The following is a 16012-nucleotide window of genomic DNA, read 5'->3' on the forward strand; positions in this document are numbered from 1 at the left end:
CAATGTGACTTGGATCCCTCCAATGGCCCACTCACTTCCTCTTACGGCGTTTTTAGGTCAATTAGAACCTCATTGTCATTTAAAAAAAGAGCGTACCACTTCTTAAAAGACCGGCAAAGCAAGCCGCTAGCCCTCTGGCATTGAGAATGTCCATTGGTATCAGTTAACAACAGTTTATACTCCTGCCCATTTGCTGGCTATTCTATTAAAAAAAGCTACCATAGGTTATGATTGACCGAACGCGATGTAGAGTCACCGTGGCCACCTACCCCATTTAGGGGTTATTGGACATTAAGTCATAGATTATGGGAATCTCTCGGGCCGGAGGTCTAGTAGAATCTTAGTTAAAGTATCTTATCTTAGTAATCGGTGAGCACCGATTTAATTAGCCTTTGTATTATGATATATTTTGATTAATCACGTCACGTACAAAATTATTAATGTGCTTATTATCTTCGTATATCTATTAAATATAGAACCCAAAAGCTAAGCACAAAGTACTAGAAAGAAAAGAATAAAATAAAGAAGTACGCTTGCGTTCACAATATATTTGTTTTAAAAGGAATGCAAGAGTTTATATAAAAGAGACTTAGCCTTATATATATGACAATGATTACGTGCTAATTATAACTCGCATCATATCGCCCGTTATCTACGGCAACTCAGGAAAGGGTTAGTTAGTGATACCGAATATCCGCTAATAGGGATGTCAGTAGATTATATACAATAAATAATAATTATGCTTCAATAACTAATGATTGGCCTTGTAGTATAGCATAGTATATATATATTAGTATACTAACAGTATCTAAAACAAAAATACAATGTGATTTTTAATTTAATTTTGTCCATGTTTAACAACTAAGTCGATGAGATATATGCTTTTTAAATATTTCCTTTTGTATATTTCTATTTTGTTTTAATGTAGTAAATACTTTCATATTTTTGAGACCAGAATTCATGAAAAACAACACAACTTCAAAAATAATGAATTTCACAATAATATACCCAAAACAAGCCTCAAGGTTTATTTTTTGTATCATTTGTGTTTACCATAATTGTCATATATTTTTGAAAAGACTTTCACATTTTACATTCTGTAGATATAGCATTATCTTATAAACTTCAATAATTAATATGCATGTATATGTAAAAAAACAAACATATTATTAATAAAAAGTAACTATATTTTTTCCTTAACCAACCTAATTTTTGCGACCCTAACAATATTTGCACTTCCCAGGAACATTATATTAATGACTTTATTTTTCTCAGTTGATAGTTGTTTTTAGTAGGGTCGTTTGTAATTACAGTAAAATGGGATACAGTGGTTGTGAACTGCTTTTGTCTCGAATCGAGAAGTGCCGGTGAGTTATTAAACATATATTTTCTGACATGATGTCATTATTTTATTAAAAAGTGATACACAGTACGTAGGCGGTAGGGTTTTTCGTCGACAGCATAATCTGTGGTGATTAATTGCAAGTTGTCAACTTTTAGTGTGGTCTGTGGCTGTGATACGTTGTGTAGGCTACGTTAAATCGTCAGAGGATAATCCGCCAATTCTTATAGATGGGGTGAGCAACTATTTCACCACTTCGCAAATTTATTCCATAGAACCTGGAGTCTCGGTAGTACTCCCGCCAAGTCGATCAAAAAACTGGACGTACCACACTTTTGCTTGTAGCGGCGTCTATGCGTCGGGTTGTCTCTTTCCCTATAATATGGCGAGGGGGCCGATGGCTGGCCATGCGTCATACTCGTGAACGGGTGCTACTTGTGTACTTGAATTCGTGTATGCGGTGATGTTAGTATTTCGACTACGTATTTGCGTGTTGTTCCCACGAGAATGTAAGAGCGTGCTCCTATGTCACCATGCCTCCTGCTGATAGAGGACAAATCTTTGTTTTAAATTTATTTTATTATTATTAATTACCTAAGATGTCACGTGGAACATGGTGGAATGGTTGCACCTTACAAACGTTGTGTTAACCAAAAAAAAAATCATATACATTTCTTTTTTTGGCGTTCGTATGTGTACATTATGTTACCTATATGAATTTGAATCATTAAATTTTGTAAAAAATTAAAAGACTGTCTTTTCAGTTGCTAATCTGGCATTTTATGAACACGGTATATTTGAGATTTCATTCAATTATAATTAGTCAAAGTTTCTTTATTTTGTCACCCACTCACTCATTGACTGACCGATCATCAAAATTAAGACACTTCTAGCAGACATAGACCTTCAAATTTATAATACAATTAGTGCAAAAATCAAGGAAAAATATTTGCAATTCCGATCCTGTTTTCTAGATAAAACATTTGTAATATTGATATGGTCCATATAAGATGTTGTTAGTAACCTAACTAATTACGTAATAAATTAAGCCAGAAAGTCCCTTAAGTAGGGATTAAATAAATGAACCGACTTGGTATTACGTGGATCTCACAACTTGTTACGGCTGCGAGACTTTTGGTTTGTCACAAGTTATGTGTTTGATGGCATAGATTTTACCTAAAGCAGTGATGATTCATAAATAGTAAAAATATGTTGTATTTACTAACTTTTACCTATAAGTTCTATGTAGTTTATACATGATTATTGGTTTGTAGATTAAAGTTGAGATAGCACTTCTGTAGTTCTCTATTGGGTTGACTGAAAGAGGTCGCTTATATGCTCAAACAGTTTTTATATGTATTACTATGTTTAACGTGTTTATGTGTTTTTATAATAATAATAATATTATTATTATAATTAACAATATTTCCAACAATATTCATGAAGATGTTTTTTTTATAGGCTCCAACGGCCATTATCTGTGGCTGGTGGCGTAATGGAGCACGCGCTACAGCATCGCGAGCGTGTCGGGGTGCAAGACTTCGTGTTGCTCGAGGACTTCCGCTCCGAAGCTGCCTTCATAGACAATCTTCGGAAACGGTTCAACGAGAATATTATCTATGTAAGTTCTTTATTCAAACTTTTGTATTGTGCAACATCTGTCACATTTGCACTTCATAATTTAACTGCCACTAAAGTATTTACGAACGAATTCGATATATGGTCATTAAAGACAAGATCGTACCAATTCTTAGACTGCCAGCAATGCACTCTAGCATTAAGAGTGTCCATAGGACTAGGACTGTTACAACAACGATTCTTTCAACATTACGAATAAAGTTAATTTATTAATTAATTTTCAGACCTATATTGGGAATGTCCTAATATCTGTGAACCCCTACAAAAATCTGCCAATCTACACAGAAGAGAAAACGAAACTATACTACAAGAAAGCATTTTTCGAGGCGCCACCGCACGTGTAAGTAGATTATCTCACATAGATATATGTCTGTGGCCGCAATATGTCAAGCTGTCAACGATCATAGACAGGCGATTGATGTCGATAAGGTGTAATTTTATTGAATGAAACTTTCGCCGTATTATAAGTAAAATCAAATAATATAAAGAAGTTGATGATCTTTAAATACAGGAACTTAAAGGAGAAGAAAATTACGATTTTAATTATTGTTTACCTATAACATTTAGTCAAAGTAAAATCTTTATGGCATTCCTCTAGTAGATTGGTCAAGATGCCTTAACAGTAGTGTATGTAGAAAGTCGAGAACTAAATTTATATGAAAAATTATCGACACGAACTGGTATTTTTCAGCCTTAAAATCTTCTTGACGAAGATCTCTTATGTTTATACTTTACACTTTAATGATTGTGTTACAATAAGGACCTTGATTAATCACAGCAATGTTGTGCCCTCTCACATGCTTATTTCTATTCTTATTAATTTTTCATTTCAGAAGTAGACACATTATTTATTTTATTATTTACGTACAGAAATGCGTGTACATGTCAAACTACCAAACGTGTATGAAACTTATATTAAAACATGCTAAGGAGTGGTGTCAGGCACATGAGGGTCACAAAAAAATAAACTAATAATGATATACAAGATCCATACAGAGTTTTGCACTGCGTATATTTATTATTAATTTCTATGAGCTTACGTAAATTATGATGTAGGTTTATATATAGATTTTGCATCATCATATCATATAGGGTACATACTAAAATTTTAGTCTTTGCAAAGTACGAACAAGTATGCAAGGAACTCATTAGTTATGCGTATTACGCAATTTGACAATCTAATTAAAATTTTGACAAATTTAGTGGTTCCCACCATACATTGGACCAGTCTAGGACATAATTAGAATCAGCTTATGTTTTATATACTGTTAAAACAGGGGGCAAACGGGCAGAAGGCTCACCTGATGTTTATCAGTATGGACACATAGCCAGAAGGTAGTGGAGTCAGCTGCCCACTGAAATATCTCCAAACCAATTCGACTTAGGGTCCTTCAAGAAGAGAGCATACCTATTCTTAAAACGCCGGCAACGCAAGCCTTCTGGCATTAAGAGTGTCCATGGGCGGTATCACTTAACAAAAAAAGCTCTTTCCTTAAAGGATTTTAGGACGTTTATTTCGTGTTATTAAATATAAAACAATTTTTAGGCGTTAATGAGTTTCGCTAAAAACCCATTGGTTCCTTTGGTCTTGATAAGTCAAGTCTTAATTGCCTTAAACATGCTGGTTTACTTACTTAAGAAAAGTCCATTGCACAGCTGTGATTCTAACACAGGACTTCAGAGTTTTTTTACCTAGCTAAGATACAAAACGGAAATGATTAATATATTTAAGGAACCAAGTATATATTAATCAGTTTTAGCGTTAGCAATCTATCATTGTAGCGGGTACGGCTTCACCCTTGAACCACATAAAATCGAGCTATCACCGATCAATATCGATAAACGTTATCTTGATAAAGTTATCCTATTGTTTGTTACTTATGTTATTTACCTACATATATAATAAATTATTATAACCCTACGCAAAAGTTATGGGGTTTTTTTTGTAAGATTTGGTTACAAGATTATTATTATTACAGTATTGTACCTGGCAACGACTTGCGAGCCCTCTGGCGTTGAGAGTATCCATGGGCATCAATTAACATTAGGAGCATCCTGACTTTCCTCCTGACTGAAATTTACTTACGTACTTCTTTGTATTTCTTTGCTAATGTGTAAAAAAACTGGCTTCCACAACACAGTAGTTTGTTTTGCGTGCGTACTGTATGTACCATGTCATATGTATTATTGCATTTAACAGGAGTCAGGCAACTTTTTTATTTAATATATTAAATAACAATTGCAGATTCGCCATAGCAGACAACGCCTACCGGTCCCTAGTCTACGAGCACAGAGAACAATGCATACTGATCTCAGGTAAATTATCTTTTATACCAAAAATATAGATGTGTTTATTAGTAAATAATGTTTTAAGTAATATTGGACCGATTTCTAACTTTCCTTTACTGTTAGAATGCTACATTTTACTTAAGAAATTAGGCTATATTTCCAAAGTATTAAACAAGAAGCTAGCCATATGAAGCCTTTAACTAGGACAAACACGTACTATACTAACACGAGAGGCTGCTTCTAGATGAAATATATAAATTCTTATATATTGCGTTAAAATCACTTGGATGTTATTATACTAACCCTATTTCTTATCTATCCATTATTTTATAAGTGCAATTAACAGATAATGGTTATCAATAAAAAGAACGCGCGCTGATAGTTTGATACCTTTCTGTGAATGACCATCATAAATAAATCACATAATTTTCCTTATGTATAAATCTATAAATAATAAGATTTAATAAAATATTTATTATATAAAGCGAGGAAATGTTGACAGGTACACTGGGACCAAACTTAAATATTTTTATTATTACTATGTACTGGCTAAGAAAATTGTAAACATTTATAATACCTATCATATGTATTTGGAAATCTGGAGGAGGCCGTTACCCGTGGATTAATGATACTGAAGGAAGTTACCGAGTAACAAGAAAAAAAAGGAATATAACAAATCTAAACTGTATATTTAAGATTTCCAATGTTAAAGATTGGAAATAAACGGGCTTTATTATTATGTATTTTTTGAAAAAGCAGGAAAAAATTGTATAAGAAATGACCTAGAAACGAGTTTCGTACGGACTGCGCTGTTTGATACAGCCTAGTATTGTCTTTTAAGGAAATATTATTTAATTAAATTTATTTATATGTTTGTACAATACTTGGAAAAAACCTTATGGTAAAATAATAATAATAAATGGAAGTAATTAAGTAATTTCTGCAGAGAACCTGGGCAACACGCCTGGGCTAAATAAAATAAAGAAATATAAATAGCCAGTATTCGAGTTCTGTAAGGATTACCTTAAGTTTATGTTATTATTTATAACATCAGTACACTACCTCTGTCGTAATTCTTCCAACCTTTCTCCAATATCTTTTTTACTTCACCTACCAGGTATCTGGTGGTCGTTCTCTCGTTTTTATTTCAACTGGGCCCATTCCAAGTAAGGGTATATTTGACACATCTGTTATAACAAACGCGGGCAATGTGACCGGCCCATCTATTCTTTAGGTTTTTTGAATCTTCTACGGCTTATAATAATAGATTTTCTTTTGCTGAAATTTACAGGTGAATCTGGTTCAGGCAAAACAGAGGCCTCAAAGAAAGTTCTAGAGTACATAGCAGCACGGACCAACCATCTTCACAATGTGGAGACTGTCAAAGATAAACTGCTTCAGAGTAATCCCCTTCTCGAAGCCTTTGGTAATGCTAAAACGCATAGGAACGACAATTCCAGCAGATTTGGCAAATACATGGATATACAATTCAACTACGAAGGTGCTCCCGAAGGTGGTCACATATTGAACTATCTCCTGGAAAAGTCCAGGGTTGTCAGTCAGATGCCTGGAGAGAGGAACTTCCACATTTTCTACCAGCTATTGGCTGGTGCTGATCAAGCGCTGCTCCAGCATTTGAAGCTGCAAGGAATGCCGGAGACGTACAAATATACTGCTGAAAATGTGAGTAGAAGATTTGTATGGGATGTATTCATTTGTTTACTTTTCGTATGATTTATTGGGAACCTAGTTTAATTTCTCATTTAAAAAACAATCCTCGTACTGAAGTGATATTGAAGGAAATGTATCTCGATTCTATAATCCTCTTTGTACGTGTTAAATGACGTCATATTTGCTGTTAGTTTTCCTACTTCTTGATACATAAGATTATTTGCTTACACGTGAAACATATGGCTTTGAGGCACGAGAGGGAGCATTACACATAGTGACGTATTGTCTAGTAGGTTAAACGCTTGATGAAAACTTTTTGTCAAATATTGGTTAACATATTTTATATATTTTAATCTTGATAACCTATCTCGCTTACGCTCCGGGCCATGGAGAGGTGACTCTCCTCTTTCATATATCAGTCTTCTTCAAAGAACTACCACAAAGAACGGTTCGGTGGCCGTCGATACACAATCTTATACTAGAATAATAAGGCCTGAGTACATACCTCGTTATAATATCTTCTTACTAGGAAGAAAGGCACACTTAATATGCTCAGCCGTAAGGATTTGGAGACATTCTATTAGTTTAGGAACAAAGAGAGGTTAGACTGATGCTAATACCTTGCCTCACGATAGTTCTCAAAGACGCACTAAACAAATAGTAGTAAAAATCTAAATAGTGGACGTAACTATTATCAATTATATTTAATAAAAAGTATATATCAAAATAAAAATGTGTCTAACGTAACCCGAGTAAATCTCAACAATGACTGAACTAATAAATCACCCTCATCAAAAAATTATTGAATCGAAATTGTATTTCGAACACTTAGATTCAAATTTCATTTAAACGTCAGTTAGTTATGGATTTAATATAATTTTATGTAGGTTTGTTAAAAAATGTTATTTATTTCCAGACCTCAGCTAGTCAGAAGCTAAACGATGCTGAACAATTTCGTTCAGTATTAGAAGCCATGAAGGTGATAGAAATCTCAGAGGCTGAACAGAAAGAGATATTCGAGATCGTGGCGAGTGTACTCCATCTTGGTAATGTGAAGTTCGTCCAGAATGAAAAAGGATATGCTGAGATACTTCATCACGACAATAATAGTGCTAATGTTGCTGACGTAAGTAGACTTGTTTGAAAGTATCCATCATAAGAATATGAGTACCAGTATAAATGGTTGTTCTAATTGTTAGGAAAATAAATACCCATTTTAAGATTTTTATCGCAACTAACAAGAACTGATACCTTGAAACGTCTGAAAAGATCTTCATTCATTTCTAGCCATGAAACCATCCGACAACGTCAGTTTCCTAAAAAAATATGCACGTGTACTAGTGTACACACGTAACTGAAACTTCTTTATGACCTTATTTTTCGAAAAATGATCTACTATATGCAACTTTACAGAAATTGGTTAAAAAAAGTTAAATTAGATTAATTTTAACAAAAGGCTTTTATTATCATAGACATGAACACAAATAATATTTTTTTGTTCAATTTACCTCATTACTACTAAGAATATTACAGAATTTCATAAATTGTAACATAATTATTACAATCATTGTTATGGTTATTATATATTTTTGTTGTTAATGGCTTGGAATCAGCCGTGGTAGGGACAGTAAAAATATGGCGTGTAACGGAAACATGTGACTCGTAACGAAATAATGTGACGGTAATTTTTTTTACAACGAAGAAAGTTCACTTCAAAAACTGATTCATAATCGGTATTTTCTTTTTGTCACTGTAATTTTAATTATAACTAAAAATCCATTGGTTTATTAATTAACGGATTGTTCATTTCAATCACCATTGATATTACTTAACACTTTTTAGCTCCTCAAAGTCAATGTTCAAAAACTTCGCGAGGCCCTAACGAGTAGAACAATAGACGCAAGAGGCGATGTCGTCAACACTCCTCTAGATCTCGAACAAGCACAATATGCAAGGGACGCCTTAGCCAAAGCGATATATGAGAAGCACTTCAGTTGGCTGGTCTCAAGACTCAATTCATCACTCGCCCCGAAGGAGAGGGACTCTAGGGCCTCCGTCATGGGAATATTGGATATCTACGGCTTTGAGATATTCCCGAAAAATAGGTAAATATCATGCAAGTAAATATATTGCATTTTTATAAAGGTACAAGAAACAGAACGGATAAACTGACTCGTCGTAATATTGCCTTACCAAATGATATTTTCCATTTGTGTGTTTTCCTGGCTAGTCCTTAATATTTCGAACAATCAAATTGAAATAATGAATTAAAGGCCTAGTACAACAGTCCTTTTAAACGAGTTCCTAGTAAACGAGGACTTTTAGTTTTTACGTCAGTTATCACAATCAAATAAAATTATGGTAATGTTAAAATCCAGCATGAAAATTATCCCAATTATAGTTTCGAGCAGTTCTGCATTAACTTCTGCAACGAGAAGCTGCAGCAGCTGTTCATCGAGCTCACCCTCAAGCAGGAGCAGGAGGAGTACCTCCGTGAGGGCATCAAGTGGGAGCCAGTCGAGTACTTCAACAACATCGTCATTTGCGATCTTATTGAAGCACGCCATCGAGGTATGTGTACAAGTGCAAATATTCAAAAAATGCTATTAAATTAATACAAAAAAATACATTTGCCATCTGTCTCTTTTCATAACAGCGTATACACAATTTGATAGAAAGGGACAAAAGAGTATTTTAGTTGAAGGCGTGCAAAACTTTTTTTAGCTTTAGGAGGCTTAGCTTTTATAAATATGGATAACTAATAACAATAGTATTCCTCCGGGTCAACTAAAACTATTGAGACTATGCGTGCTTAGACACACAAGTGAAACTCCATAAACCTTTTATTGTATATAACAATATTGCTTAGGCAGAGAATAAGCTTAACGCTCATCCGATGTACACAGCCAACTTCCAAAAATGTTACTTGAACTTGAATTAGATTAACAAGTTTGGAGATTGATTTGCCAAATCTCATTTTTCCTTAGGTATAATATCAATACTGGACGACGAATGCCTGCGTCCCGGAGACGCGACAGATCTAAGTTTCTTAGAGAAGTTGACTCAGAAGTTGGACGGTCACGCCCACTTCAAGTCCCATCGGAAGGTTGATGTTAAGACACAGAAACTCATGGGACGTGATGTAAGTAGCATTACCAATTGAATTAACTGTGTTGAATTGACTGATGTTTGTGGAAGAAGCAAGGTGTACGGTTCCTCCATCCTAAAAGGAGAATCCTTGACCAGTCTAGCCTCTCACTGGCCGGCGGCTTTTTTATTTTCCAATGGAATTTCGCTGTTGGCCTGAAGGACCTTGACAGCTCAGCGCTATTTTAACGAGCGTAGCTCGGCTTTAATGGGCTTTTTCTCGCGACTAGCGCAAGGGCGTCTCTTGCGAGACTCGGACCACGGCTTGGGCTTGATTACTGTCCAGTATGGAAGCTCACTAGAGTGAGCGAAGTAGGTAGTAAAGGCCACGCCTTCCTCAGTGAAGGTAGTTTTTTTACCCTAAACTAATGAGTTATAGGTAGATTGTTAGCTAGATCAAGACAAAGGAAATAGGATTTTCCGTTCCAAGTAAATGAATAACTTGGAGCCTTCAATAAAAGATCTTAAGATATACTTAGCCACAATTGTGCTTTTAAAAAAAAGAACCTTTGTTTGTCAAAAATTTACGTCTGGGAGTACTTATCGTTCATCTCTTGCTGTAGTTTTAATTTTTCTTATATTAATTCCAGGAGTTCTGCTTGGTCCACTACGCGGGTGAAGTGACCTACAATGTGAAGACATTTATTGAGAAAAACAATGACTTATTGTTCCGTGACATGCAGAATCTGATGTCCGCTTCCGGTAACAGTACGGTTGGCTGCTGTTTTAAGGTAAACTAAAGTGAAATTTGCTATTTATATAAAACTAGATTGCTGATTATATTAATTACTGTAAAAAATATTTCCTGACAATGGGAACTATCGCAAATCTCATCTTTATCACACTAAGTACTGTTCTCACCTATGAGTGGGAGCTTCCTAGTAGCAGCTCTTTCCACTAGACCGAATTCCACGAAGAGCGAATTCTCGACTTTTTTTGGCTTTCTACTGCATTTACCACAGAGAGTGGTCAGTGAACTTGTTCTCATTATTAATACCTGGAGCTGAGTTTCATCATCGGACGTCGAGGCAGAAATTACCTCGATGTCCGTCATTCCACAACTAAGCATTATGTGAAACCAGGTGCCCACCGAAGTATCCAAACCAATTCGACTTCAAGTCCTTCAAGAATAGAACATACTATTTTTTTAACAGCCAACTCTGGCGATGTGTCTATGGACGGCGGTGTCACGTTTCCGTTTGTTATTTTAAAAACATATATATTCTCATGTATCCTAAAACACTTTTTTGACCAGTTTTGCCTATTCTATAAAGATTTTTTATAATAAATTATGAGAATTATCGGAATGTTTGTATCTTAACTAAGTCATAATTATAAGACACAATCAATGTCTTAAGGTAAAATAAAAATATTGGAATGGAAAAGAAAAATAAATTAAACAAATTAAATGTATTTACATTTTTCTTAACATATATAATATTAATAATTAAAAATTAATTAATAGAAAATTAACTAAAAATTTAAAAAGTTTGGTCCCTGTGGCTGTGTACTATTGATACTTATTCGTTGAGGGAGGAAAGCACCAGCTCTGAGGTCACCGGTACTATCTACCAGGCGCCAACTGAAATCTTTAATTAGCGCCTGCACTTGAACCCCACGGCCCAAGAGTCTCTACTCCAAAGGGAATAAAATCTAAGTTAGAGGAAAGACAAATTAAATATTTTATGTAATTTTACAGGACTTGAACCTACGAAGCAAGAAGAGGCCAGAAACCGCCATAACGCAGTTTAAGATCTCTCTCAACGAATTGATCAAAATCTTAAGCAGTAAAGAGCCTTCATACATCCGTTGTATAAAGCCCAATGACTTCAAAACGCCAAGTAAGTCTCTATCCATCTTTAAAATTGTTTTAACCTACGCTAGCCTCTGTAAAGTTTCTCAGAGGTCAAACTGACAATACTTTAAAGCATATTTAGTATTCGATATACGTCTTTCTCATAACTAGAATTAGACTGTCCAGGGTCCTTAATCTGTAATTTCCAACAGCGATACTGTCAGTGACCCTGAGAAAAATTTCATGCTATTGGTTGATGTATTCGTAAGATGGCAATTCTGTCGCATAACGTCTTCTTGTGCTGTAAACGCAGATTTTTTATTTATTTATATTATCATTAGCACGTAAATAGTGTGTAAACAGTGTGAATATAGATATACAAATACATGGAGTGATAATATACGTGATCATCTATGGGGGCCTTTATCTTAGTAATAATTAATTTACAAAGAAGTTTCACTTCTGACATGTGTACTTTGTGCACTTTCTTTTTTAAAGTACACCTCTTCATATAATGCATATTCTACAGTATATTTTACAATCTATTCTAAAATTATGACAATTACACTGAACAGTAACAGATACAGAAATCTGAGGCCAAGACCTAAAAAGGTTGTAGCGCCACTAATTTATTTTATTTAATACTTATACTTTCATTAAAACTAAAATATTTGTTTAATAGTTTACGTGTCATTGTAAATTCGCGTTTACATTACTAAAATAACATATTTTCAGCATAATGTATGATAGCTAATAGATTTATTGATTTCAGTGCAATTCGATGAAAAACTGGTATCTCACCAGGTGAAATACCTCGGTCTGATGGAGAATCTTCGCGTACGGAGAGCAGGGTTCGCGTATAGACGTACATACGAAGCCTTCCTAGAAAGGTATATAAATGTTAATATAGAAATTAGCGTGATTGGGAAACGATACATGTATGTCGGCATTGATCTCACCAAGAGATATCTCTTTGTAGATAGATAGCAAAGAGATTAGATTTAAAAAAACACCAACCCTTCTTGTCTACCAACTCTGGGTTTTTTTTAAGTATAAGCCAACGACCCCTTTAGGACGATCAAAAAGGGCAGTCTATGCAGGCAATGGACACCCATTGTAGGGGGTGCGTTGCCGGCTTTTCCCTAAACAATTGATTGATAGTCGTATTTTTAAGCCAGTTCTTCGACGTAATCGTATTAAATTAATCAATTGAGATTATAGACATTCTTCTTAATTGCAATTATTATTTAACTTTAAATAAAACAACAATTTCAGGTACAAGTGTTTGAGTAAAGATACATGGCCCAACTACCGCGGGCCAGCTCGCGAGGGAGTTCAAAAACTCGTTGTAGCTCTACAATACGAGATAGAAGAGTACAGAATGGGAAAGTGAGTATTTTTAAATAGCAAAAATAGCTGTTCTCTGGGTACTCTGTTAACTTTTAGTGTCATTTAGTTGTTAACTACATAATATAGAAACTTAAAAATTGGTACATTATTTTCTTGAAGGACCCTCAGTCGAATTGGTTCGAAAATACTTCAGTGAGCAGCTGGTTCCACATAGTGGTGGTGTGCGGCCTTAAGAAACGCTCAGTTATGTGATAACATAATATAATATCTATTTACCCATGGACACTCTCACTGCCTGGCCTCACTAGTGCGTTACCGGCCTCTTAAGAATGAATGAATCCTGTGCATAAATTTAAAGAATGTGCCATAATTTGTACCGTGTAACGTGTTGGCTTATGAGTGTAGCTTTAATGAAATATATATTAGCTTTAATGAATTTAAATTCATTACAGTACGAAAATATTCATACGATTTCCCAAAACGCTATTTGAGACGGAAGATTCTTTCCAAATTAAGAAGAATGACATAGCGACCATCATCCAAAGCAGATGGAAAGGTTATCGGCAGAGGAAGCAATACCTCAAGATGAGGAAATCTGCTATTGTCATACAGAAGTGGGTGAGACGGTTCCTGGCTCAGAAGCTGAGGGAGAGGAGACGAAAGGCTGCTGATGTCATTAGAGCGTTTATTAGAGGTAAAACAGAGCTTTTTTAATAGAAAAAACAAATTTAAATTTAAAAGAAACCATTTTTTTTACCGCATTAAAGCTATTTGTATTATTATAAATTTAAAATTATGTAAATAGTTATAATCCGGTTAAAAAATTGTTTTCTTTCAATGTGTAAAAGCTATGTTAACCAAATACCAATGTTACTATATTTAAATTTCTCTCTCTAGGTCATCAGAACTAACCTGACCTAAATTACGTCTCATGTTAAATGTCGTTACTGAATTTCTTCCAATTCATAACCGAGTCTTATAGGTTATGTACGCTATAAAAGAAGTAGTAATTTGATTAAGAATATTTATATTTTTGTAAACGAATAAGGACATTTCTTAAATATACAATGTATATATGTATTTATATGTATGTGATAAAAATGTAAATAGTTGACTCATTGGAGTAATCTGTAATAGGTTTATTTTGTTAAAGAAAGAAATAAATAATTTTATACGAATATCACATTAATTAAATATATTTTAGGTTTTATAACGCGAAATGGACCCGAAACGGTTGAGAACCGCCGTTTCCTGGCTATCGCTAAAGTGCACTGGCTGAAACGTCTCGCAACAAGACTGCCGACTCAAGTGTTAGATCTCTCCTGGCCTCATTGTCCTGCCACCTGCCAGGAAGCCTCCAAGGAATTGCACAGACTGCACAGAGCCCATTTGGCCAGGAAATACCGTCTGGCGTTGACACCGTCTGAGAAGAAACAGTTCGAATTGAAGGTGTTGGCTGAAAAGATGTTCAAAGGTAAGCAATTTTGAACTACATTCGAAGTAAAATACATATATGACTAATCAAAAAACATTATAAATAATTACTAAAGTACTTCAAACTTAAACTCATAATAACTTTATTCACAAAGGTAACCAAGTAAACTTATAAAAGTCAACAGAAAAGATGTTAAATTGAATCTAAATTTACATTTACTACCAGTTCGAAAGTCAGGCTTAGAGCAACTCTGTGCAATCGCCAAATTTTTGAGTTGGATTAGGGTCATTTTAATAACAGTCAAGTTTATGAAAAGCTTTATTTTCTGTTTAACAAAAAATTTGAATTTATTCAGTTTGAGTTTGTTGTAAAAACGAATACAATTTCCATATACGGAGTGGTTTATCTTCTGGAGCACGCTTAGATTAGTTCTGTTTCTAGTATAATATTGGTATATGAATTCAATTACGATAATTATGTCAACACTCGCTTACACATGTTATTAAGAACGAAGCACTTCTATAACATTTTTTTTGTACTTATACAAAATAATATAAAAAGATTCCAGCCGTAGCCGATTCTTTATTGTTCTATCAAATATAATAATTAAACTTCACTAGTGTTGCTACAACTTTCTAGATCTGGGCGTCAGATTTTTATACCTGTTTCGTACTTTATGTTTCATAAACACGTGTGCCAGATACCTCACACGTCGTATTTTTAGGTGTGAGGCTCGCCGGTTTCCTCATGATGTTTTCTTTTAGCGTATAATAACAAAACTTACAATAATCATTCCAGATAAAAAGAACAGTTACTACAGCAGTATACCCGAGCGGTTTGTTGAAGATCGTCTTACAGATGAGCATCGGGTCTTAAGAAATACATTCATGGCATCGCCCTCTTGGCCCACTGGGGAACAACTCATTGTAAGATTTCTTGTTCTTTAATTATTAATGCACATAAATAATTTGTGAAATTAAATGTTAAGATAGAGAAAAGGGAAGATAATGGAATGGAATGGAGACTTCTCTGACACAAGAGCGGATCCCCAATCCGAGTCAGGAGTCACTTTCAATAAAATTTTCGCTGTACTGTTCGTGTTTATAAGTTTAAAGACACAATAATTGGTCGATAACTTGTGTCATCATCTTCATCAGCCTCTTTTTTTGGTTCATATCCAAACGTAGGCCCCCTACATATTCCTCCAGTACGCCCATCAAAGTCCATTCACTAGGAGCAAATCAACTTGCCGATGTCATCAGTCCACCTTGTCGGTTAGCGGTTTTTTGTTCTGCGGAAGTCGCAATACAAGGCTTACACGTCCATCGGTCCTTGTCCCATACAC

General features: G+C 34.7%; 1 protein-coding gene across 2 annotated transcripts in view; it reads left to right on the top strand.

The window, feature by feature from the left end:
* Positions 1-16012, top strand: part of LOC123709436 (unconventional myosin IC) — a 50136-nt gene that overhangs the window by 30906 nt on the left and 3218 nt on the right. For both annotated transcript variants that reach the window (XM_045660791.1, XM_045660794.1), the window contains exons 2-16: positions 2804-2963; positions 3205-3320; positions 5226-5296; positions 6561-6952; positions 7857-8066; positions 8783-9045; positions 9342-9511; positions 9928-10082; positions 10678-10818; positions 11787-11928; positions 12655-12772; positions 13158-13271; positions 13685-13926; positions 14437-14706; positions 15466-15593. In XM_045660791.1, coding sequence (XP_045516747.1) covers positions 2804-2963; positions 3205-3320; positions 5226-5296; positions 6561-6952; positions 7857-8066; positions 8783-9045; positions 9342-9511; positions 9928-10082; positions 10678-10818; positions 11787-11928; positions 12655-12772; positions 13158-13271; positions 13685-13926; positions 14437-14706; positions 15466-15593 — 2692 coding nt within the window. The remainder of the gene's footprint in view (positions 1-2803; positions 2964-3204; positions 3321-5225; positions 5297-6560; positions 6953-7856; positions 8067-8782; positions 9046-9341; positions 9512-9927; positions 10083-10677; positions 10819-11786; positions 11929-12654; positions 12773-13157; positions 13272-13684; positions 13927-14436; positions 14707-15465; positions 15594-16012) is intronic.

Source organism: Pieris brassicae, chromosome 5, assembly GCF_905147105.1.
Source record: "Pieris brassicae chromosome 5, ilPieBrab1.1, whole genome shotgun sequence".
Lineage (NCBI taxonomy): Eukaryota > Metazoa > Arthropoda > Insecta > Lepidoptera > Pieridae > Pieris > Pieris brassicae.